Source organism: Neolamprologus multifasciatus, chromosome 10 (assembly GCF_963576455.1).
Source record: "Neolamprologus multifasciatus chromosome 10, fNeoMul1.2, whole genome shotgun sequence".
Lineage (NCBI taxonomy): Eukaryota > Metazoa > Chordata > Actinopteri > Cichliformes > Cichlidae > Neolamprologus > Neolamprologus multifasciatus.
Window position 1 is genome coordinate 11,983,511 of NC_140448.1, and position 16,471 is coordinate 11,999,981.

The 16,471-nt window shown below is 40.8% G+C and overlaps 2 protein-coding genes across 2 annotated transcripts in view; one reads left to right on the plus strand and one right to left on the minus strand.

The window, feature by feature from the left end:
- LOC146509684 (short transient receptor potential channel 2-like) overlaps positions 1-9,962 on the plus strand; it is a 50,106-nt gene extending 40,144 nt beyond the window's left edge. Inside the window, exons 2-15 of the mRNA XM_085174439.1 lie at positions 197-2,035; positions 2,237-2,288; positions 2,808-3,500; positions 3,588-3,788; positions 3,886-4,050; positions 4,151-4,325; positions 4,413-4,613; positions 4,727-4,889; positions 4,980-5,072; positions 6,861-7,053; positions 7,158-7,285; positions 7,384-7,456; positions 7,581-7,698; positions 8,234-9,962. Of these exons, the coding sequence (XP_085030565.1) occupies positions 2,274-2,288; positions 2,808-3,500; positions 3,588-3,788; positions 3,886-4,050; positions 4,151-4,325; positions 4,413-4,613; positions 4,727-4,889; positions 4,980-5,072; positions 6,861-7,053; positions 7,158-7,285; positions 7,384-7,456; positions 7,581-7,698; positions 8,234-9,111 (3,096 nt within the window). The 5' untranslated portion in view covers positions 197-2,035; positions 2,237-2,273 and the 3' untranslated portion in view covers positions 9,112-9,962. The remainder of the gene's footprint in view (positions 1-196; positions 2,036-2,236; positions 2,289-2,807; positions 3,501-3,587; positions 3,789-3,885; positions 4,051-4,150; positions 4,326-4,412; positions 4,614-4,726; positions 4,890-4,979; positions 5,073-6,860; positions 7,054-7,157; positions 7,286-7,383; positions 7,457-7,580; positions 7,699-8,233) is intronic.
- Positions 9,963-10,056: 94 nt separating this feature from the next.
- On the minus strand, positions 10,057-16,403 carry LOC146509690 (ribonucleoside-diphosphate reductase large subunit-like). Its single transcript, XM_085174441.1, has 19 exons — positions 16,198-16,403; positions 15,368-15,456; positions 15,071-15,248; positions 14,278-14,378; positions 14,128-14,187; positions 13,296-13,335; positions 13,044-13,206; positions 12,817-12,958; positions 12,643-12,726; positions 12,385-12,546; positions 12,200-12,279; positions 11,910-12,111; positions 11,652-11,801; positions 11,345-11,566; positions 11,176-11,252; positions 10,952-11,087; positions 10,765-10,860; positions 10,464-10,652; positions 10,057-10,367 (listed from the first exon to the last, which is right to left on the minus strand). The coding sequence occupies exons 1-19, from the start codon at positions 16,214-16,216 to the stop codon at positions 10,176-10,178; spliced, it is 2,382 nt and encodes a 793-aa protein (XP_085030567.1). The 5' UTR covers positions 16,217-16,403; the 3' UTR covers positions 10,057-10,175.
- Positions 16,404-16,471: the final 68 nt, after the last annotated feature.

The following is a 16,471-nucleotide window of genomic DNA, read 5'->3' on the forward strand; positions in this document are numbered from 1 at the left end:
TGAACATTTAGAACACTAATTTAGAACAGTGTCCCAAAGCGTCTCTTTCTTGAGAAGAGCAGACATTGTGTGGCTTGACTTATAGAAAGGGAAACCTTTACAACCCACACTTTCAATCGCCTCAATAGTAACACCTCACAGAGTAGTTTTTGCAGTCGGTGGTGTCTATTCTGTGTGGTCAGTGAAAGCAGAGAAGTACAGTTGTTTTTGTATGTTTAGTGAAATATCTTTTGTCTATAATTTTGACATGGCTGAAGATCATACTATGCTTTATGAGTAATCTAAGGATAAAAATCCCACTAATTCAGATGCAAGTTTTTATTTTCACTGTAGTTTCAGATGATTTCCCTTCGGTGTAATGTGTAGTTTTATGCTAACTTTTGCTTTCTTTTTGGGATAACAAATTCAAATAAAGGGGTTATTTGTTATGACTTAAAGAACTATGTTTTCTATATAATTTACACTCATTAGATTGGCTGTTGTCATTTTTGCAAATGGGGATAAGGAGAATTCTCAGAAAAGGAGGGAAAATGAAGACACTAACTAATTTTAAAGTGAAATGTGTTTTTAATGTACTGAAGTGTAGTACATACAGGTCACCACAGAGATCAGCCGTGTGTTTTCATTCAGCATAGAGTAGCCAAAGGTGGTGTGCAGTGACCACCTGATAGAGTAAAGAGCACCACTGTGTGTTCTCATAATAGACTCCCACGTCCCTGTGAAGGTACGCGAGAGGACATGTTATTGGGCAGTTTAGTTTTGGTTTGCTTTGCTTTGGATGTGGGAAGATAAGATTTTAGTACCATTTTGGAAATGTGTAGACATTTTTAATAAACCACAGAATATTTGTTACTTCTTGTTCAGCTTCATCTTGAAAGTCGTGTCTTAGATCTCCTCAGTGCTAACATGAAAGCTCAAATAGATGATAGTTTAGGGCATTTAGACCAAACCAGAACAGTCCCTTTTCTTCACCAAATTCTGCTGTAATTATGAACCAATAAATACTAAATCTTTGACCAAAACAAATCGACCTTGTGTTTATTCCTGTTCAACCAGAAGAACAGCAGTCTCAGTTTTGAGCTCATCTTAAAGTCTACAGAGGTAGTTTTACTCCCTCTGCTGTTCAGAATTATGCTTACAAGAAGCTGAAGTCAGTCCGGCTTCACTGTTAATCAGTTAATCAGTGTGCCAGACTAGTCAAACTCTAACTTTCTAGCACTGTACAGAAGTTTAACTACACATTTAATCCTTGAGATATCCTAATATAAGAAAAAGAAGTTCATTCTCAACAGTATGTCTCAGTCTTTTCTACGTGATAAAAAAAATCCTCTTGTAGCCAATAATATAAAAGTGTTTGCTCTGTGCTGCTAACAGGATTATTAATTCTGACAATCATTTCACTGATTTCATGATGTGAGGGTATGTTTGACCATCAAGTTTTAATGATGGTCAAACATTAAAACTTGTTTGACCATCATTTAAACATAGCACATACTTTCTTTTACGAGTGTGGTACCATCAGCTGCTTGGTAGACATTTTTGTAGTAAAGGAGTATAGGGATGTATTTCTGTTTCTAAAGTAAACGTAAACGAAATAACAAATTTGGACCAAAGCCGTGAGCGCACACAGTGTAGTTGGTGCTATGAGTTTAGCAGCAATATACAGAGAATGCTGACAAAATTACAGTGATTTTGAAAAATCCCTATAAACATGATCGGTGTAAAATCAAGGGAAACTTTACGTGTTTCAAGACAATAATTATAACGTGCATTTTTAATGAATGGACAAAATCTGACTTCCAGGAAAAGATTTAAATCAGACCCGTGAAAATTTGTAAATGTTTGCAGCTCCTTGTTTTTCCCACTGCTCCTCGCAGCTCCTCTGGGAGAAATGGTGACAGCTGCTGTGTGTTCAGTAACAGCTGCCTTAATTGTGCCATGGTGCTGTTTCCAATTGAGAGACCGGAATTAATTTCTGTTTGAATGCAGTCACAGTTTGGTTTGGGCCCAGCCAAGCATAAAGTACTTTGAACCGGTAACATTTTAATTGGCCTAGCCCCGAGGGTGTTTGAAATTTGTTATTGAGTTTGTATATGTTGATTTTTCAGTAGTCAGCCGATAGCACATGATCAGAGGACTACGGAGTTCTCAGTTCTCCTCTTTTGGAATTATTGTGCAATCTGCCAATATCTTCATCCCTGAAGTTTCAGTGAATCTGCGTCTGTTTTTGATTTAGAGCCGCCTTTCAAAATCGTGTCGTTTTGTCATTGGGAATGGAAAACCTAACGGTAAGGAGATTTTTATTGGCTCGTGGCTTTTATTTGTTATTTGATATGAAAAAAGTAGTTGCGGGTTAAAAAAACAAAAACAAAAAAGCACGTCTAACCCTACTGTGCTTCATATTAGCTCGAACCAGCTTTAAAAAAAATTGAATTCTATGTTTTACTGATGTTTGTGTTCATATATGTCATGCATTTCTAAGTCAAATCTTTCCCTATTTGCATGTTCTTTTATTCCTAGTATATCTTGCTATTTTATCAAAGGATTAGTTGAATCGTGTATTTGGCCTCAGTGCCAAAAAATCTTGACAGAACAGAAACGTTTACCCCCAGACCTTTGTTCACTTTGTAAGCCTTGTGGTTAAAGCTTTTAAAGTCTATTTTAAGCAAACCATGATTTTTTTTCTCAAATCTAACCAAGTAATTTTGTTGTCTAAGCATAATCAAACAGCATAAAATCTTTTAAAATCAAAGACTTCGAGTGTGTGAATCTGAGACTGCTGCTGACTTTCCCGGTCTGTCCTGCAGCCAGAACAATGGCGAGAGATTATGAGCAAGAAGATGCGGTTCTCTCCAGCGCTCATCAGTGCCATTCAGGAGGGGGAAACAGCGCTGCTGTGCGGACTCTTGAAGACAGGTGACGGCATTACCCGCCAGCTGGATGAGTCTGAGGATCGTCAGTGGAGGGAGGCCCTCAACCTCTCCATCCGCTTGGGCAACGAGGATGCCATGGACGCCCTTCTGCAAGGAGTCAAGTTTGACTTCCGGCAGATTCATGAGGCTCTGCTAGTCGCCGTGGACACCAACCAGCCCATAGTGGTGAAGCGTCTCCTGGACCGCTTGGATCAGGAGAAAGGGAACAAGATGGACGTACGATCCTTCTCTCAGGCCATATTTGATCGTTCTGTTGACAACTCTCAGTTTGCCCCTGGTGTGACCCCTCTGACTTTAGCCTGCCAGAAAGACCTGTACGAGATTGTTACCATGCTCACCCAGAAAGGCCACGTCATCCCGTGGCCACATAAGATCTCCTGCGCCTGTTTGGAGTGTTCTAACGGCCGGCAGTATGACCTGCTGAAGTTCTCCCTGTCTCGCATCAATACCTATCGTGGCATTGCCAGCCGTGCCTACCTGTCCATCACCTCTGACGATGCCATGCTCAGCGCCTTCAGTCTCAGCAGAGAACTCCGTAAGCTGTCACAGAAAGAGCCAGAGTTCAAGGTCTGAGGAGATTCATAGTTATCCCTGCTCACTATTCATGAGGGGTGTCTCTGTTGCTTCATGACTTATGGCTAATTTCTCCTACAGCCTCAGTACCTGAGCCTGGAGCAGATCTGTCAGGAGTTTGCCGTGGAGTTGCTGGGCATGTGTCGCAACCAGAGCGAGGTAACCACTATTTTGAACAGCTGTGGAAATGAAACTCAGGATTCCTTGGATGAACAGGCCTTTGAGGAAGGAATCCCCAGCCTGTCTCGCCTGCGGCTTGCAGTCAAACACAACCAGAAGCAGGTAGCTAGAATTAGAAACTGATGCCAACCAAAGACAAGTAAGATAAAAACAATCAATTCCTGACTTCTCTGTCTCTGTTTCTCTCTGTTTGTGGCAGTTTGTGGCGCACCCAATCTGTCAGCAGGTTCTGTCCTCTATCTGGTGTGGGAAACTAGCAGGCTGGAGAGGTAGCAGAACGGCCTGGAAGCTGTTTGTCTCTATGGGAATCTTTCTTACCATGCCCCTTCTTTGCCTTGCCTACTGGATTGCACCGAAGTCAAAGGTCACACATGCTGTAGTAGCAGGTTGATATTGGATGTACATAAATATGTCATGTGAGGTATTATTTCAATTTTACGTTGACTGTGTTGTTTGTTCCCCAGCTGGGAAAGCTAGTAAGAATTCCTGTGATCAAGTTTCTTCTTCACTCTGCATCCTACCTGTGGTTTCTCATTACATTACTTGGGGAATCGATAACCATGGAGCTATATCAGGACACATTCGCTTCCCGGCAGCAGAACCTTCTGCACAGCTCCTTCCACATGGTGTGGGTGGTCGGTAGGTGTACTTTCTCTAGTTTTAACTTTTAAAAATAGACAACAGCCATTAGATGTGAACAGGGTTTGGATTGTCTGTTTCTTAAAGGATTCTTCTGGTATGAGTGTAAGGAAGTGTGGATCGAGGGGCTTCGGAGTTACTTCCTAGACTGGTGGAACTGCTTGGACGTGATGGTGCTCAGCATGTACCTGGCATCTTTTGCGTTACGTGTGCTTATCTTGCTCAAAGGTTTCTTCCTCTGTCATGATCATGATGGCACAGAGGAGTGTGTCTACTTCACCCAGACTTGTAAGGGGAAAAAAAAAATCATTCATCCAAAATGAATGTCACAAATCTAAATGCTCAATTGTTTTTTTTTTTGTTTGTTTGTTTTGTTTTGACTATGTGAAATTGTCTTGCAGCACGTGACAATTGGCACCAGGAAGATCCTCAGCTGATTGCCGAGGTGCTCTTTGCAGTGACCAGCATGTTAAGCTTCACACGACTGGCATATATCCTGCCAGCCCACGAATCTCTGGGAACACTACAGATCTCCATCGGAAAGATGATTGATGATATGATGAGGTCACTTATATCTGATTCCTTATATTTTTACATCTGAATATACAGAACCAGAAGTATGTGAATGTTTATTTTCTGTTTGTTTGTTTTTAGATTTATGTTCATACTGATGATCATTGGCACCGCCTTCCTTTGTGGCATCAACAATATCTATGTTCCTTATGTCATTTCTCCAAATCTTGGCAGGTAAGACTAGAGAGAGTTTGAGAGACTTTTACATCATCTTTTCTGAAGGCAGTAAAAAGTATTTCTAATTTAAATGATCTACAGAAAAGTGATAATTAAAACTAGCCCTTACAGTTAATATCTAAGCTCTCAAAGCTTGTTAATATTATGGGATAATGGTTTTTTTTACTCTATTTTTGAAGCTTAAGTTATCAGGTGCTATCTTCTGAAAAGTTACGCATAAATAAAATACATTAATTTCTCCAACTAAAACCTGAACACAGACTTCCTGTCAATCTCAAAGGAACTCATACTTATCAAGCCACATACACTGAATGTAAAGTGTACACACCTCTGTTGAAATACCAGTTTTTGTCAAAGATCCAAATAAATAATTTAAAAGTGTTTCCCACCTTTCGTGTGACCTATAACCAGTACAGTTCAATTGAATCATCTGTTAGGGAAGGGAGTCTACCAGCATGCTACATCTTGACTTGGTTGTCCACTTTTGTCAGCTTCTGAGGGCCTTTCTTGTGCACAACCATCTTCAGGGTAATTTTCTACTGGTGAAGCCATTATCTATTTGATTTGCTTGCTTAGAGTAATTGTCATGCTAAAAAGGTAAAATTCCTCTTCATCTTCAGCTGTCTGGTAGACTCCAAAAGGGTTTTGGTCAAAAGTAACAGGTGTACAAAACTGTAATTACCTCCACCTTGACTAAAGCCCCGGTTTCAGCTAAAGAAAAGCAACCTAAAAATGATACCACCACCGTGCTTCACTGTGGGCATGATGTTCTATTGGTGATGCATAGGAATTATTTTTGTACCAAACATATCAAACCTTTATTTTTTGTCTTTATCAGAAAAGGCTTCCATTTTGCAACCCTACACCATAGTCCAGACATAAGGAGAACACTGGATATTGTTGTCACATGTAGTATACAACAACGACTTGCCAGTACTGGAGCTTCAGCTCTTTTAGTGTTGCTGTAGGTCTCTGGGCAACTTCTCTGACTGGTTTAAATTTTGTCTTTTCGTTCATTTTACAACAAAGTCCAGTTCTTTCCCGTGTAATTATTGTCCTATTTTTCCCTCTACTTTTTGATGGCTGTCTTCTCTGTGTTCAATGAAATTTCAAATACTGTGAAAACATTTTTTGTACACTTCTTGCAACTGATACCTTTCAACAGTGAGATCCTTTGCAACTCATGGCTTTGGCTGAAGCAGGCAACTGAGTAAATCTCAGAGAAATCCTCTTAGGACAGCTGAACTTTATTTGGGATTAACCAGAGTCTCTAATTGATGGCAGCTGTGTACCCAAGAAGACTCAAAAGATGCTTCAAAGTCCTAGATTATCGGTGTACGCAACAAGCCTATTGTACTTTTGTAGTGTATATTTTCCCTAACAGATTTGTTTTCCAATTGAATTGTACAGGGGATATACTGTATACCATTAAAGGTGGGAAAAATTGTATTGATTGCATCATGAAAAAACCCCAGCATTTTACCATTGGTGTGTACACTTTCTGCATCCACTGTTCAGTATATAATATATAGACAGCTCACCGGGGGAGTCACCTGTCATTCAAAATACTCATGCCCCATAAAAATGCACAACTTAACTCTTAAAACAGATGAGTTATAAAAAGATTCGCCCTTTTGTTCTGCACATCTTGGCAGTTTTGGGCAATTGTCACTGGCTTTATTGTTCAACCCCCTGATATTATAGCTTGATTATAACTTGTCTTGTTTTTTTTAAAATAATAAAACAACCCTCACATCATGCCTGTGCCTTTCTTCACTTTCACAGGTTTAATGAGACCTTCCGCTTCCTATTCTGGACCATGTTTGGAGTTGTAAACCAGGAATATGTGGACATGCCAGAGTTTGTGTTGGCAGAATTTGTAGGAAGGATCCTGTATGGCATCTTCACTCTTGTCATTGTCATTGTACTTCTCAACATGCTTATTGCCATGATAACAAACTCCTTTCAGAAAATTGAGGTAAAGAATTACCATCCTCCTGTGTAACGTCTACAAAAGCCCCCCCCCCCCCCCCCCCCCCTTCTGGGATGCGCACTGACCGATGTGCATTTGTCTTACTTCAGGATGACGCGGACGTTGAGTGGAAATTTGCCAGGTCAAAGCTGTACCTCAGCTACTTCAGAGAGGGCCTCACCATGCCTGTGCCTTTCAACATCATCCCCTCCCCCAAAGCCATTTTTTACATCCTAAGGTGAGCTGCAAAAATACAGATTTTAAACTAGAAAAACAGCCTTTTATTCTGATTTTTAAAAAATGTTTAATTATATATTTTTAAAAATTCCATTCAAGGGGCATCTTTAGACGAATCTGCTGCTGCTGCACTTGTTCCTCTGAGCAAAAATATCCCCCCATAGCCTCTATAGTAAGTGTGTATGAATTAGATTTTAGTAAAAGAATATATTATCTTTTACATTTTACTTAATATATGTTAATTATACTCTATATGGCATTTAACATGTTTTATGCTATCTGTATTCTGTAAAAAGTCCAATGATAAGGGGTCTGAAGATGGCCAGTTATCGTACCGTGAGCAGGTGATCACGGCACTGGTGCAGCGCTACATTGAGTCAGCTCGCAGGGAGTTTGAGGAGACCAAGAGGAAAGGTAATGACTCTTTCAGTAAGCACTTGATTAGTTTTGTAGAGCGGATATACCCTATATGGAAAAAGTATTGGGCCACACCGTTTAATCTTAAGTTCAGGTGTTTTCAGTTTCATTATCACAGGTGTATAGAATCAAGCATCTTGGCATGCAGTCTGCCTTTACAAACAAAAGAGGAAATAATGGATCATTCTAAAGAGGTCATTGTGCCAATGATCTGCTGACTCAGTAACACCAGAGCTCCAAACCTTCTCTTACATTAACATCAGCACAAAAGCTTCATTTCATGGTCAGGCACCTTTTGTTGATCTAATGTTTCAGTCCATATAGTGTGTAATTTGACTTCCTGACTAATCTTGCTTTGCTGCTGACAAAGAGATTAAGGCTTGGGTTCCCAGACATGGATCATATTCTGTAAATCAATTCTCTATGATTTTAGCAGGTTTTCTTCTTCTTTTTTAAGCACTGATTTCAGTTTTAAGTAAATTATTAATCTTTAAAAAGCTTGTGGTGTGACTAAAGTGTTTTCTTCCCTCAGATATTGGTAATCGAATGACTGAGCTGAGCAAAGCGGTCGCCAGGATGCACAACGATCTGAAAGTCGCCCAGCAGTACGCAATGGATGATGGAAACGATACAAGCGATGCCCTGACCAAGAATGGCTCCTCTGTACTGGGGAAATACATCACTGGTGCCAAGAACAATTTCAGAGGTTTTACCACCAGACAAGATGACAAATGCACAGCTCTTAAGGTGACTGTGCAGAGCATTGAGGAAAAGCTGGATAAAGAAAAGTTTGAAGCACAGATGGAATCAGATATTCAACAGAATGAGGTGGATGAATGTAGAGACGAGGGACAGTTTCCTGACTCTGTTGTGGTGAAGATGGAGGAAGGCCGAGCTCAGGCTGAACAAGAGGAAAAGAAGGAAATTAACTCAGATGAGAAGGAGAAAGCAGCCAAAAGTGAAATTAGTGTAAATAAAGTGAAAGAGGAGAAAAAAGGAGGAAACTGTTTTATTAACACAGAAGAAATGGTGAGTGACGAGGCCACGGATGAAGAAGCAGAAACCCTAAGTGAAGGGATGAACAAGGAGGGAAGAGTGCCGGATGAACACATGACCTCTGCACATGCCGAGAGCATCGAAGTGAGTGACGAAAAGATAGAAACCCAAAAAATAATCAGCAAGTTCAATCACATTGAACTGCAAGAAAAAAAAGCAGCACAACCGAGCTGGATGAACGGAAGAAAGCCTGAGCATAATGTAGCAGAGACGCCTCACAATGAGAAGAGCAATGAAAAACCTGAAATGAAGAAAATGATTCCTTCACCTACAGGAAGCAGCAGCTCCCAGGACACGGGCTTTGGTTCCCAAGAGGGGGAAGAATCGATCGATGGCACACCAGTGAGACCTTAACCTTTGAGGTGACCTTGCTGCCTCTTTGGTCACTTTATGCAATATCTGACAAGAGTCTGCAGTTGAGCAGAGTTTTGAGATGTCCACTTTTTCCCCCATGTCTTAAAAAGTAAACAAAGGATCAGCAGAGAAACTGTCAGTTTGCATGCAAGATATTTTCCACTACCTAAAAACATTTACTTTTATCCATTCATCTTTAGATTGCCAAATACTTTGTCATGTAGTCTATTTCTAAGCCCAAGGATGAAAACTGCAGAGGCTTGCCAGCAATGCTTTAGACCTTCTTCATACCTTTAGAAAACCCCTCTTTAAATGTCTTGCAGTTTGTGTGCAGATCAAACAAAGTATAGTTGAAAGTTTTAATAAATGAGCTTTAAGGATGTTTGGGTGCAGATGTGTGTAGCAACTGTAGCTCTCTGGATACCTGAGATAAGCTGGATAAGCTTCTGAGCTTGCTTTCATCTCCCAAGATGATTCCATTTCATTTAGGTTGTTAGTTATTTATCAGACTGCTGTTAAAGTTTTCAATTTACATTCATTGAAATAAAAGTCTCTTGTTTTAAACAGTGTCGCCTCCTTTTATTTCCATCAGGCAGCTAACCTATACCCGTTGCTACATTGCAACAATACAGGTCTCAGCTTGCTTTATACATAATACTCCCATGAGTCTCATGCAGGAACACACTGGCTCATTAATTCATCACCTGCAGCAGCATCGGTCCCATGGCACATATCCAAACTCTTGCACTGGAAAATCACCTCGGCTTATAACCTTTTCTATCACAATGTCTCCTTAAACTTTGTTTTTGTTCTCATCAGCCCAACTTAAGCCCAGCGCTTGTCCGACAGGTTTTGATGTCTTGTAGCAAAATCCAAAACCTGTACGCAGTATCTTTGAAAATAATTATGCTGAATCTCAGACCACTGGATAATATTTTATTTCTATTTATTTATTTAAAAATGCAGGTCAACCTGAATTCATTAATATGACCCACCTGAAGGTAAAAGAAATATTAATTCTATACAAAACATGCATGCGATTGTCTGAGCGTAGCAAACTTCATTTAAGAGCCACACATCAGGCATTCGTCTTTGTTTGCTAAGGAACAGACCATGGCTGCGGTATTGCGCTCTTTGGTCTCCTCCTCCACGCTCTTAGCCGATTGGCCCTCCTTCAGTTTCTCTTTGTTCAGGGTGAATTGAATGGGGTTGGCAGCAGGCTTTGTCCGCAGGTAGTACATGCCAGTTTTCAGGCCCTGTGGAGGGAGGAAAAAAAAATGGGAAGGTTTCAAACAGTGTTTGGATATTTCTCCATTTCCACCTCAACCATGAATCAGTTGGTCCTAACTTACCAACTTCCAGCCATAGAAGTGCATGCTACTAAGTTTTCCATAGTTTGGCTCAGCAATGTGAATGTTAAGCGACTGGCTTTGGTCAATGTATGCACCACGATCTGCTGCCATCTTGAGGACCGTCTTCTGGGAGATTTCCCACACAGTTTTATACAGCTGCTTCAGATCATCTGGGATCTCATCAATGTTCTGAAAAGAAGAGGGACAAATTCACATTTTATTTGTCCTCCACAAGTGAAGTTGGGCTTAATTATAGGAACAATTGGAGCAGTGAAATGGAACAACTGAATAAGTCTTTTACCTGGATGGATCCATTATGAGCTATGAGCTGATTCTTCATATCCTCGTTCCACAGTCCTCTTTCTGTGAGGTCTTTCAGCAGGTGAGGATTCACAATCTATAAGACAGGTTGAAAACACACATAGTAGCCTTGCCTTTGCTGTGCACATGTCTTAACACACAGTATGACAGATGCATTCAGCACTCACCTGAAACTCTCCTGAAAGCACCCTGCGGGTGTAGATGTTGCTGGTGTATGCCTCGATGGACTCATTATTACCCAGGATCTGGGCAGTGGATGCTGTGGGCATTGGGGACAAAAGCAGGCTATTCCTCACACCATGCCTGAGGATGGACAGGAGTAAGAACTATGGCCACCACTTATGGTTAACGTGAGCAGTAAATTGAAAACCAGGCATTCAGGAAAACTTACTTGGCAATCTTCTCCTTTAGCGCTTTCCAGTCACATAAATCTGTTGGGGTCTTATTCCACATTTCATACTGAAGGATCTGAAAAAACAAACACGTCTTTGTTAGGTTTTGATCTCAAACTGCTAAAATGTATCCCAGGATGGTTTTGAGACACTGTGATATCTACTCACTCCTTTGCTGACAGGAGAGCCGGGGTAGGTTTCATAAGGGCCAAGCTCTGCTGCCAACTCACAACTGGCCTCCAGGGCAGCGTAGTACATGGTCTCAAAGATCTGAATGTTGAGCAACTGGGCCTCTGGGCTTTCAAACGGATAGCGCATGAGGATAAAGGCATCAGCCAGACCCTGCACACCAATTCCAATTGGCCTGTGACGCTTGTTAGACCTTTCAGCCTGTAAAGAGGGATGGAGAAGTTATGTTTACATAGAGCTTATGAAACCCAGCTGCATGGCTGCAACACCAGAAAGGAATTCATACCTCAGGCACTGGATAGTAGTTTATATCGATAATCTTGTTCAGGTTCTTGACAATGACTTTGGTAACAGATGCAAGTTTCTTGAAGTCATAGGTCTTTTCTGGTGTAACGTACATGTTGACGGCGATGGAAGCCAGGTTACACACTGCAACCTGAGTTAGGAGAACAAACCAAACTGAAAACAAGTTCTGACAGAATAATACACATAGTTGTCCCAAAAAGCTAAATTTGTTGTGACCAGTACATCTTCTACCCCTCACCTCATCTTTGCTCGTGTACTCTACGATCTCTGTGCACAGATTGCTGGATTTGATGGTGCCCAGATTTTGCTGATTACTCTTTCTGTTGCAGGCATCCTTGTAAACCATGTATGGTGTACCAGTTTCTGTCTGTGACTCAATGATGGCGTACCACAGCTGCTGAGCCTTCACCACACGCTTAGCCCTGCCCTCCTTCTCATATCTGAAAACCAAGACCATCATTGGGACAGGTTAGCACTGGAAAAAAAAGAGCTGTTTGTTGAGAACAGAGTTTATCGTGCTGATCTTACCGAGTGTAGAGCTCCTCAAACTCCTCCCCCCAGCATTCGTCCAATCCAGGACATTCACTGGGACACATCAGAGACCAGTCCTACAATCACAGCAGAAGGATAAGATTTGTTCCTATTCACCATTTAGGAAAAAATAAAACCCTAAAGTCAACTCTGGCCAGCATGGGGTTTCCCCCAGTAATCACCTGATTGGTTTCCACTCGCTTCATAAAAAGGTCTGGGATCCACAAGGCGAAAAACAGGTCCCGCGCCCTCTGCTCTTCTTTACCCGTGTTCTTCTTCAACTCCAAAAACTCAAACACATCAGAATGCCATGGCTCGAGGTACATAGCGAACGCCCCAGGCCTCTAAAGTAAACAAAAACCAAGCCAGGCGATTAGCACCATTTTATTTACACTGTTGTTACACATCTTCCATAATTTATGGGAAAATCTCGTCTTTACCTTGTTTCCACCCTGGTCAACATAACGTGCTGTGTTGTTGTACACACGAAGCATAGGAACCAGCCCGTTGGAAGTACCATTAGTCTTCAAGAAACAAAACAAACACGCACCACTTTAAGTAAACATCAAAACACATTGGTATAAATGAAAGCAACTCGTCAAAATTTCACTCACCCCAGCAATGTAGCTGCCTGTAGATCTGATGCAGCTAACTGCCACTCCAATACCTCCAGCTGATTTTGAGATGAGCGCGCACTGCTTCAGTGTGTCATAAATACCATCGATGCTGTCATCTATCATGGCTAGCAAGAAACAACTGCAGAAATCCAAACAATGTACATTAGGTGGAAAAATCCCCACAGTATCAGAGCGTATCAGCACCTTAATTATAAATTCTTTACCTGGACAGCTGGGGCCTGTTGGTGCCAGCGTTGAACAGTGTAGGAGAAGCGTGAGTGAACCACTTCTCTGACAGCAAGTTGTAGGTCTCAATGGCTGCATCAATGTCACCTTTATGAATCCCGACTGACACTCTCATTAGCATGTGCTGGGGTCGCTCGGCAACTACAGAGAAAGATGTTAAATAGTTAGTCCCTGATGACCTGCACCCATAAACATGCTTATCAATAAGTTATAGGGAATTTAACTCTCACCTTTGCCATTAATCTTCAACAAATACGATCTCTCAAGAGTCTGTTAGAGCAAAAAGCACAAGTTAGATTCATAATCATAGTGTATGCACAATAGGGGTCAGAGAAAAAAAAGGGGTGGATAATACATCACAGTATCCCAATAATTTCGCTATTTTATTAGATAATGAAAATAGTTTTCTGTCATCTTTGCAACTTGTGGTGACTAAATGGTTGCCCAGAGCTTCTGAAGGTGTTGAACACTAACAACTGCTTGATAAGAGGCAACTTTCCTTCAATCACTCTCAGAGATTGTGGAAGGCTTGCAAATAATCCCTGTCTGATTTGTAAATACAGATAGATTGCCGACATGTTGACATCAGTCTGAATGAATCTTTGTCAGTGAACACAATTCAAGGGGACTCGAGTCAACTGGCTGCCAGGTGGTTGTATACTGGTACAAAAATTTTGGAACAGGTTTTTGAGCGTAAATGTAATAATGTGAATTTTTCTCTATGTAAACAGCAACAGATATGTGATTTTTGACAATTTATAACTTAATTGCTGTATTATCAGTAACAGATTGCTTATTATTATCATCACCTTAAGCCCATTTAGTACCAGACTGATGCAGTCTTATGGCAACATGTACGGCAGGTTTTAGTGACACCGTTGGTGTTTGAGGACATAATTTGCAGCTTAAAAACCGGGATAAACCACAGTATATGTTGGTAAAATATTCTGCATAGTGCAACATATTAAACATTGCAAAAATATCATATTATGAGAGAAGTATTGTGGTAATATGTGTGTCTAATGCACAGGATGTTAAATGTAGGGTAAAATGAGAATTTACCTTAAACCCGAAGAAGTTGTAAGAGAAATCTCTGTCGTAAATGATAGACGAGTTGAGGCGCTGCAAAAAATTGAGGAAAATGTGTTAAAAAGCTTCACCAAACTTTAACTGTGAGGAGATGAACAAAGGATAAAATCAAACCCCACTTACAGCCTTGTTTTCAAGAACAACGTCCAGCGTCTCCTTGGAGATCATAGGAGAGTGACGTTTATTTAAAGGGTTGATATAGTTGTAGAGGTCTTCCATAACGTCTACACAAGCAAAGAGGAATGTCAGTTCAATATTAGTGCTGATTATTTAAGTCTTCCTAAAAAGCTAAGCAACTTCCTGTGTGCAGCATTATTAGTTACCAAAGATGTGCACCAGGGGGTGTTATAGTAGACTACAGGTGCTATGATTTCAATGTAAAGTCATACCTATAGATACATTTCATGAAATGCACAGAAATTCAGGAAGTTGGTGTAGAGCAGAGGTGTCAAACATAAGGCCTAGGGGCCAGAATCAGCCCAGAGAAGACTTTAATCTGGCCTACTGGATGGTAATGCATAGATTTTGAACTTTTAACTGTAATTTCAGAAGTTTTGCAGCATTTCTTAATGATAAAGACTCTACTGCTATTCATACTACACCAAAGTAAAATTTTTAAAAAGATAATTAAATGACATAAAAGTTTCCACTATAGGACTTTGTCCTTTGAACTACCAGAACTTTTTTGTGCGTGTCATTTTTTAGATTTATCATGTAGTTTCACTGGTCCAGTCTACTTAAGCTCAAAGTGTCAGAGTATGTGTCCCATGATGTAAAATGAGTTTGACGTCCCTGCTGTCGAGTATTTTATTTCTTCTGGTAAATCAGCACATATGCCAGGTCTCTCTTGGAAATTAGATTTCTAATCTCAATGAGATTTTTTTACCTGGATAAATAAAGGACTAATGAAACTCACCACTGAATACTTTCTTGGTCTCTTTGTGCAGGTTAGATACAGCGATGCGTGCAGCCAGGACTGCATAGTCTGGGTGTTTGGTTGTGAGAGTGGCAGCAGTCTCTGCTGCCAGAGTGTCGAGCTCCACTGTGGTGACTCCACTGTACAAACCCTGGATCACCTTCATGGTAATCTGGGCCTGCAGAAACACAAGATATTAGCTTTTATATTAATTCATCACCTGACCTTTCTTTGTCTCTCTCTCTCTCTTTTTTCTTTTTTTTTTTTTTGGGGGGGGGGGGGGTGTTAGCAACTTACAGGATCCACAAAGTCACAATTGAGTCCATAGCAAAGCTTCTGGACTCGAGAAGTGATTTTATCAAAGGAAACTGCCTCTGGGCGTCCATCTGAAAAACAAACAAACAAACAAAAAAAATAACACAAATTTAATTCAGTAGTCTTCAAACTCCTTTGGTCGTTTATCTGAAGTAAAGTATCCTAGCTAGCTAATATAACTTAGTGTTAAACACACCGCATATCACCGTCTAATCGACTCTCCTGCTCAATTTATTCCCCCAGTTTACTCATTAGCTCAGATGAGGCTCCCAGTGATCAGCTGCCTAACCATTTAGTGTCAACAAAAGGCAACACCTCGCTGCTGCGCGCCAAAAAACACAGATGATAAAAACACGCCAAAAGCGCCCCCCCACACACACATCTGTTACAGTGGGAAGCATGTGGACATGGTGTAAAACAAATTTAAAATTTCAGCTGTCCTGCTTCTATTTTGAATACAAATGTTACAATTAATGTATATGATTAAAAAAGAAGACCAAAACAACATAAGAAGCCAGGGGAAAATTAGCAACCGGTTATTTGTCCGCTTTTTCTGCCCTTTCATAACTCGAGTCTTTGTGTGGTGTTTCGACGGAAACACCACACAAAGAAACAAAAAGCACCTTTAACGCGTGTTTAACACACATGCACACAAAATATGCAATGTTTCGTTGTGCTATTAACATTTACTGCAACTTAAATACATATCGAGGCTTTCCCCTGCCACGACCCGCAAACCCGGTCACCAAAGCCGGTGACCGGGTTTGCATCAGCCTCTTTGATAGTGGAAGTATTAAAGTTAGCTACAGTACCTCGCTTGATAACATGCATGATGACAAATGAAGCGGCGGGTCTCCTCAGAAAGCAGGTGCTGTTGGTATCTTCTCAGCTGGATGCTGGAAACGAGCTAAAGAAACTGTGGCGCAAAGTAGCTAACAACAAGCTTATAAACCCTGTGAGAACAATCAAGCATCACAGCAGAATCTCAAACTGAGCGCGCCAAAGAGCCCGAAGTCAGTTACACAAAATTGCGTCAGTCACTCAACCAATCACACGAGACTAATAGACCTCTATACCAATCACGCC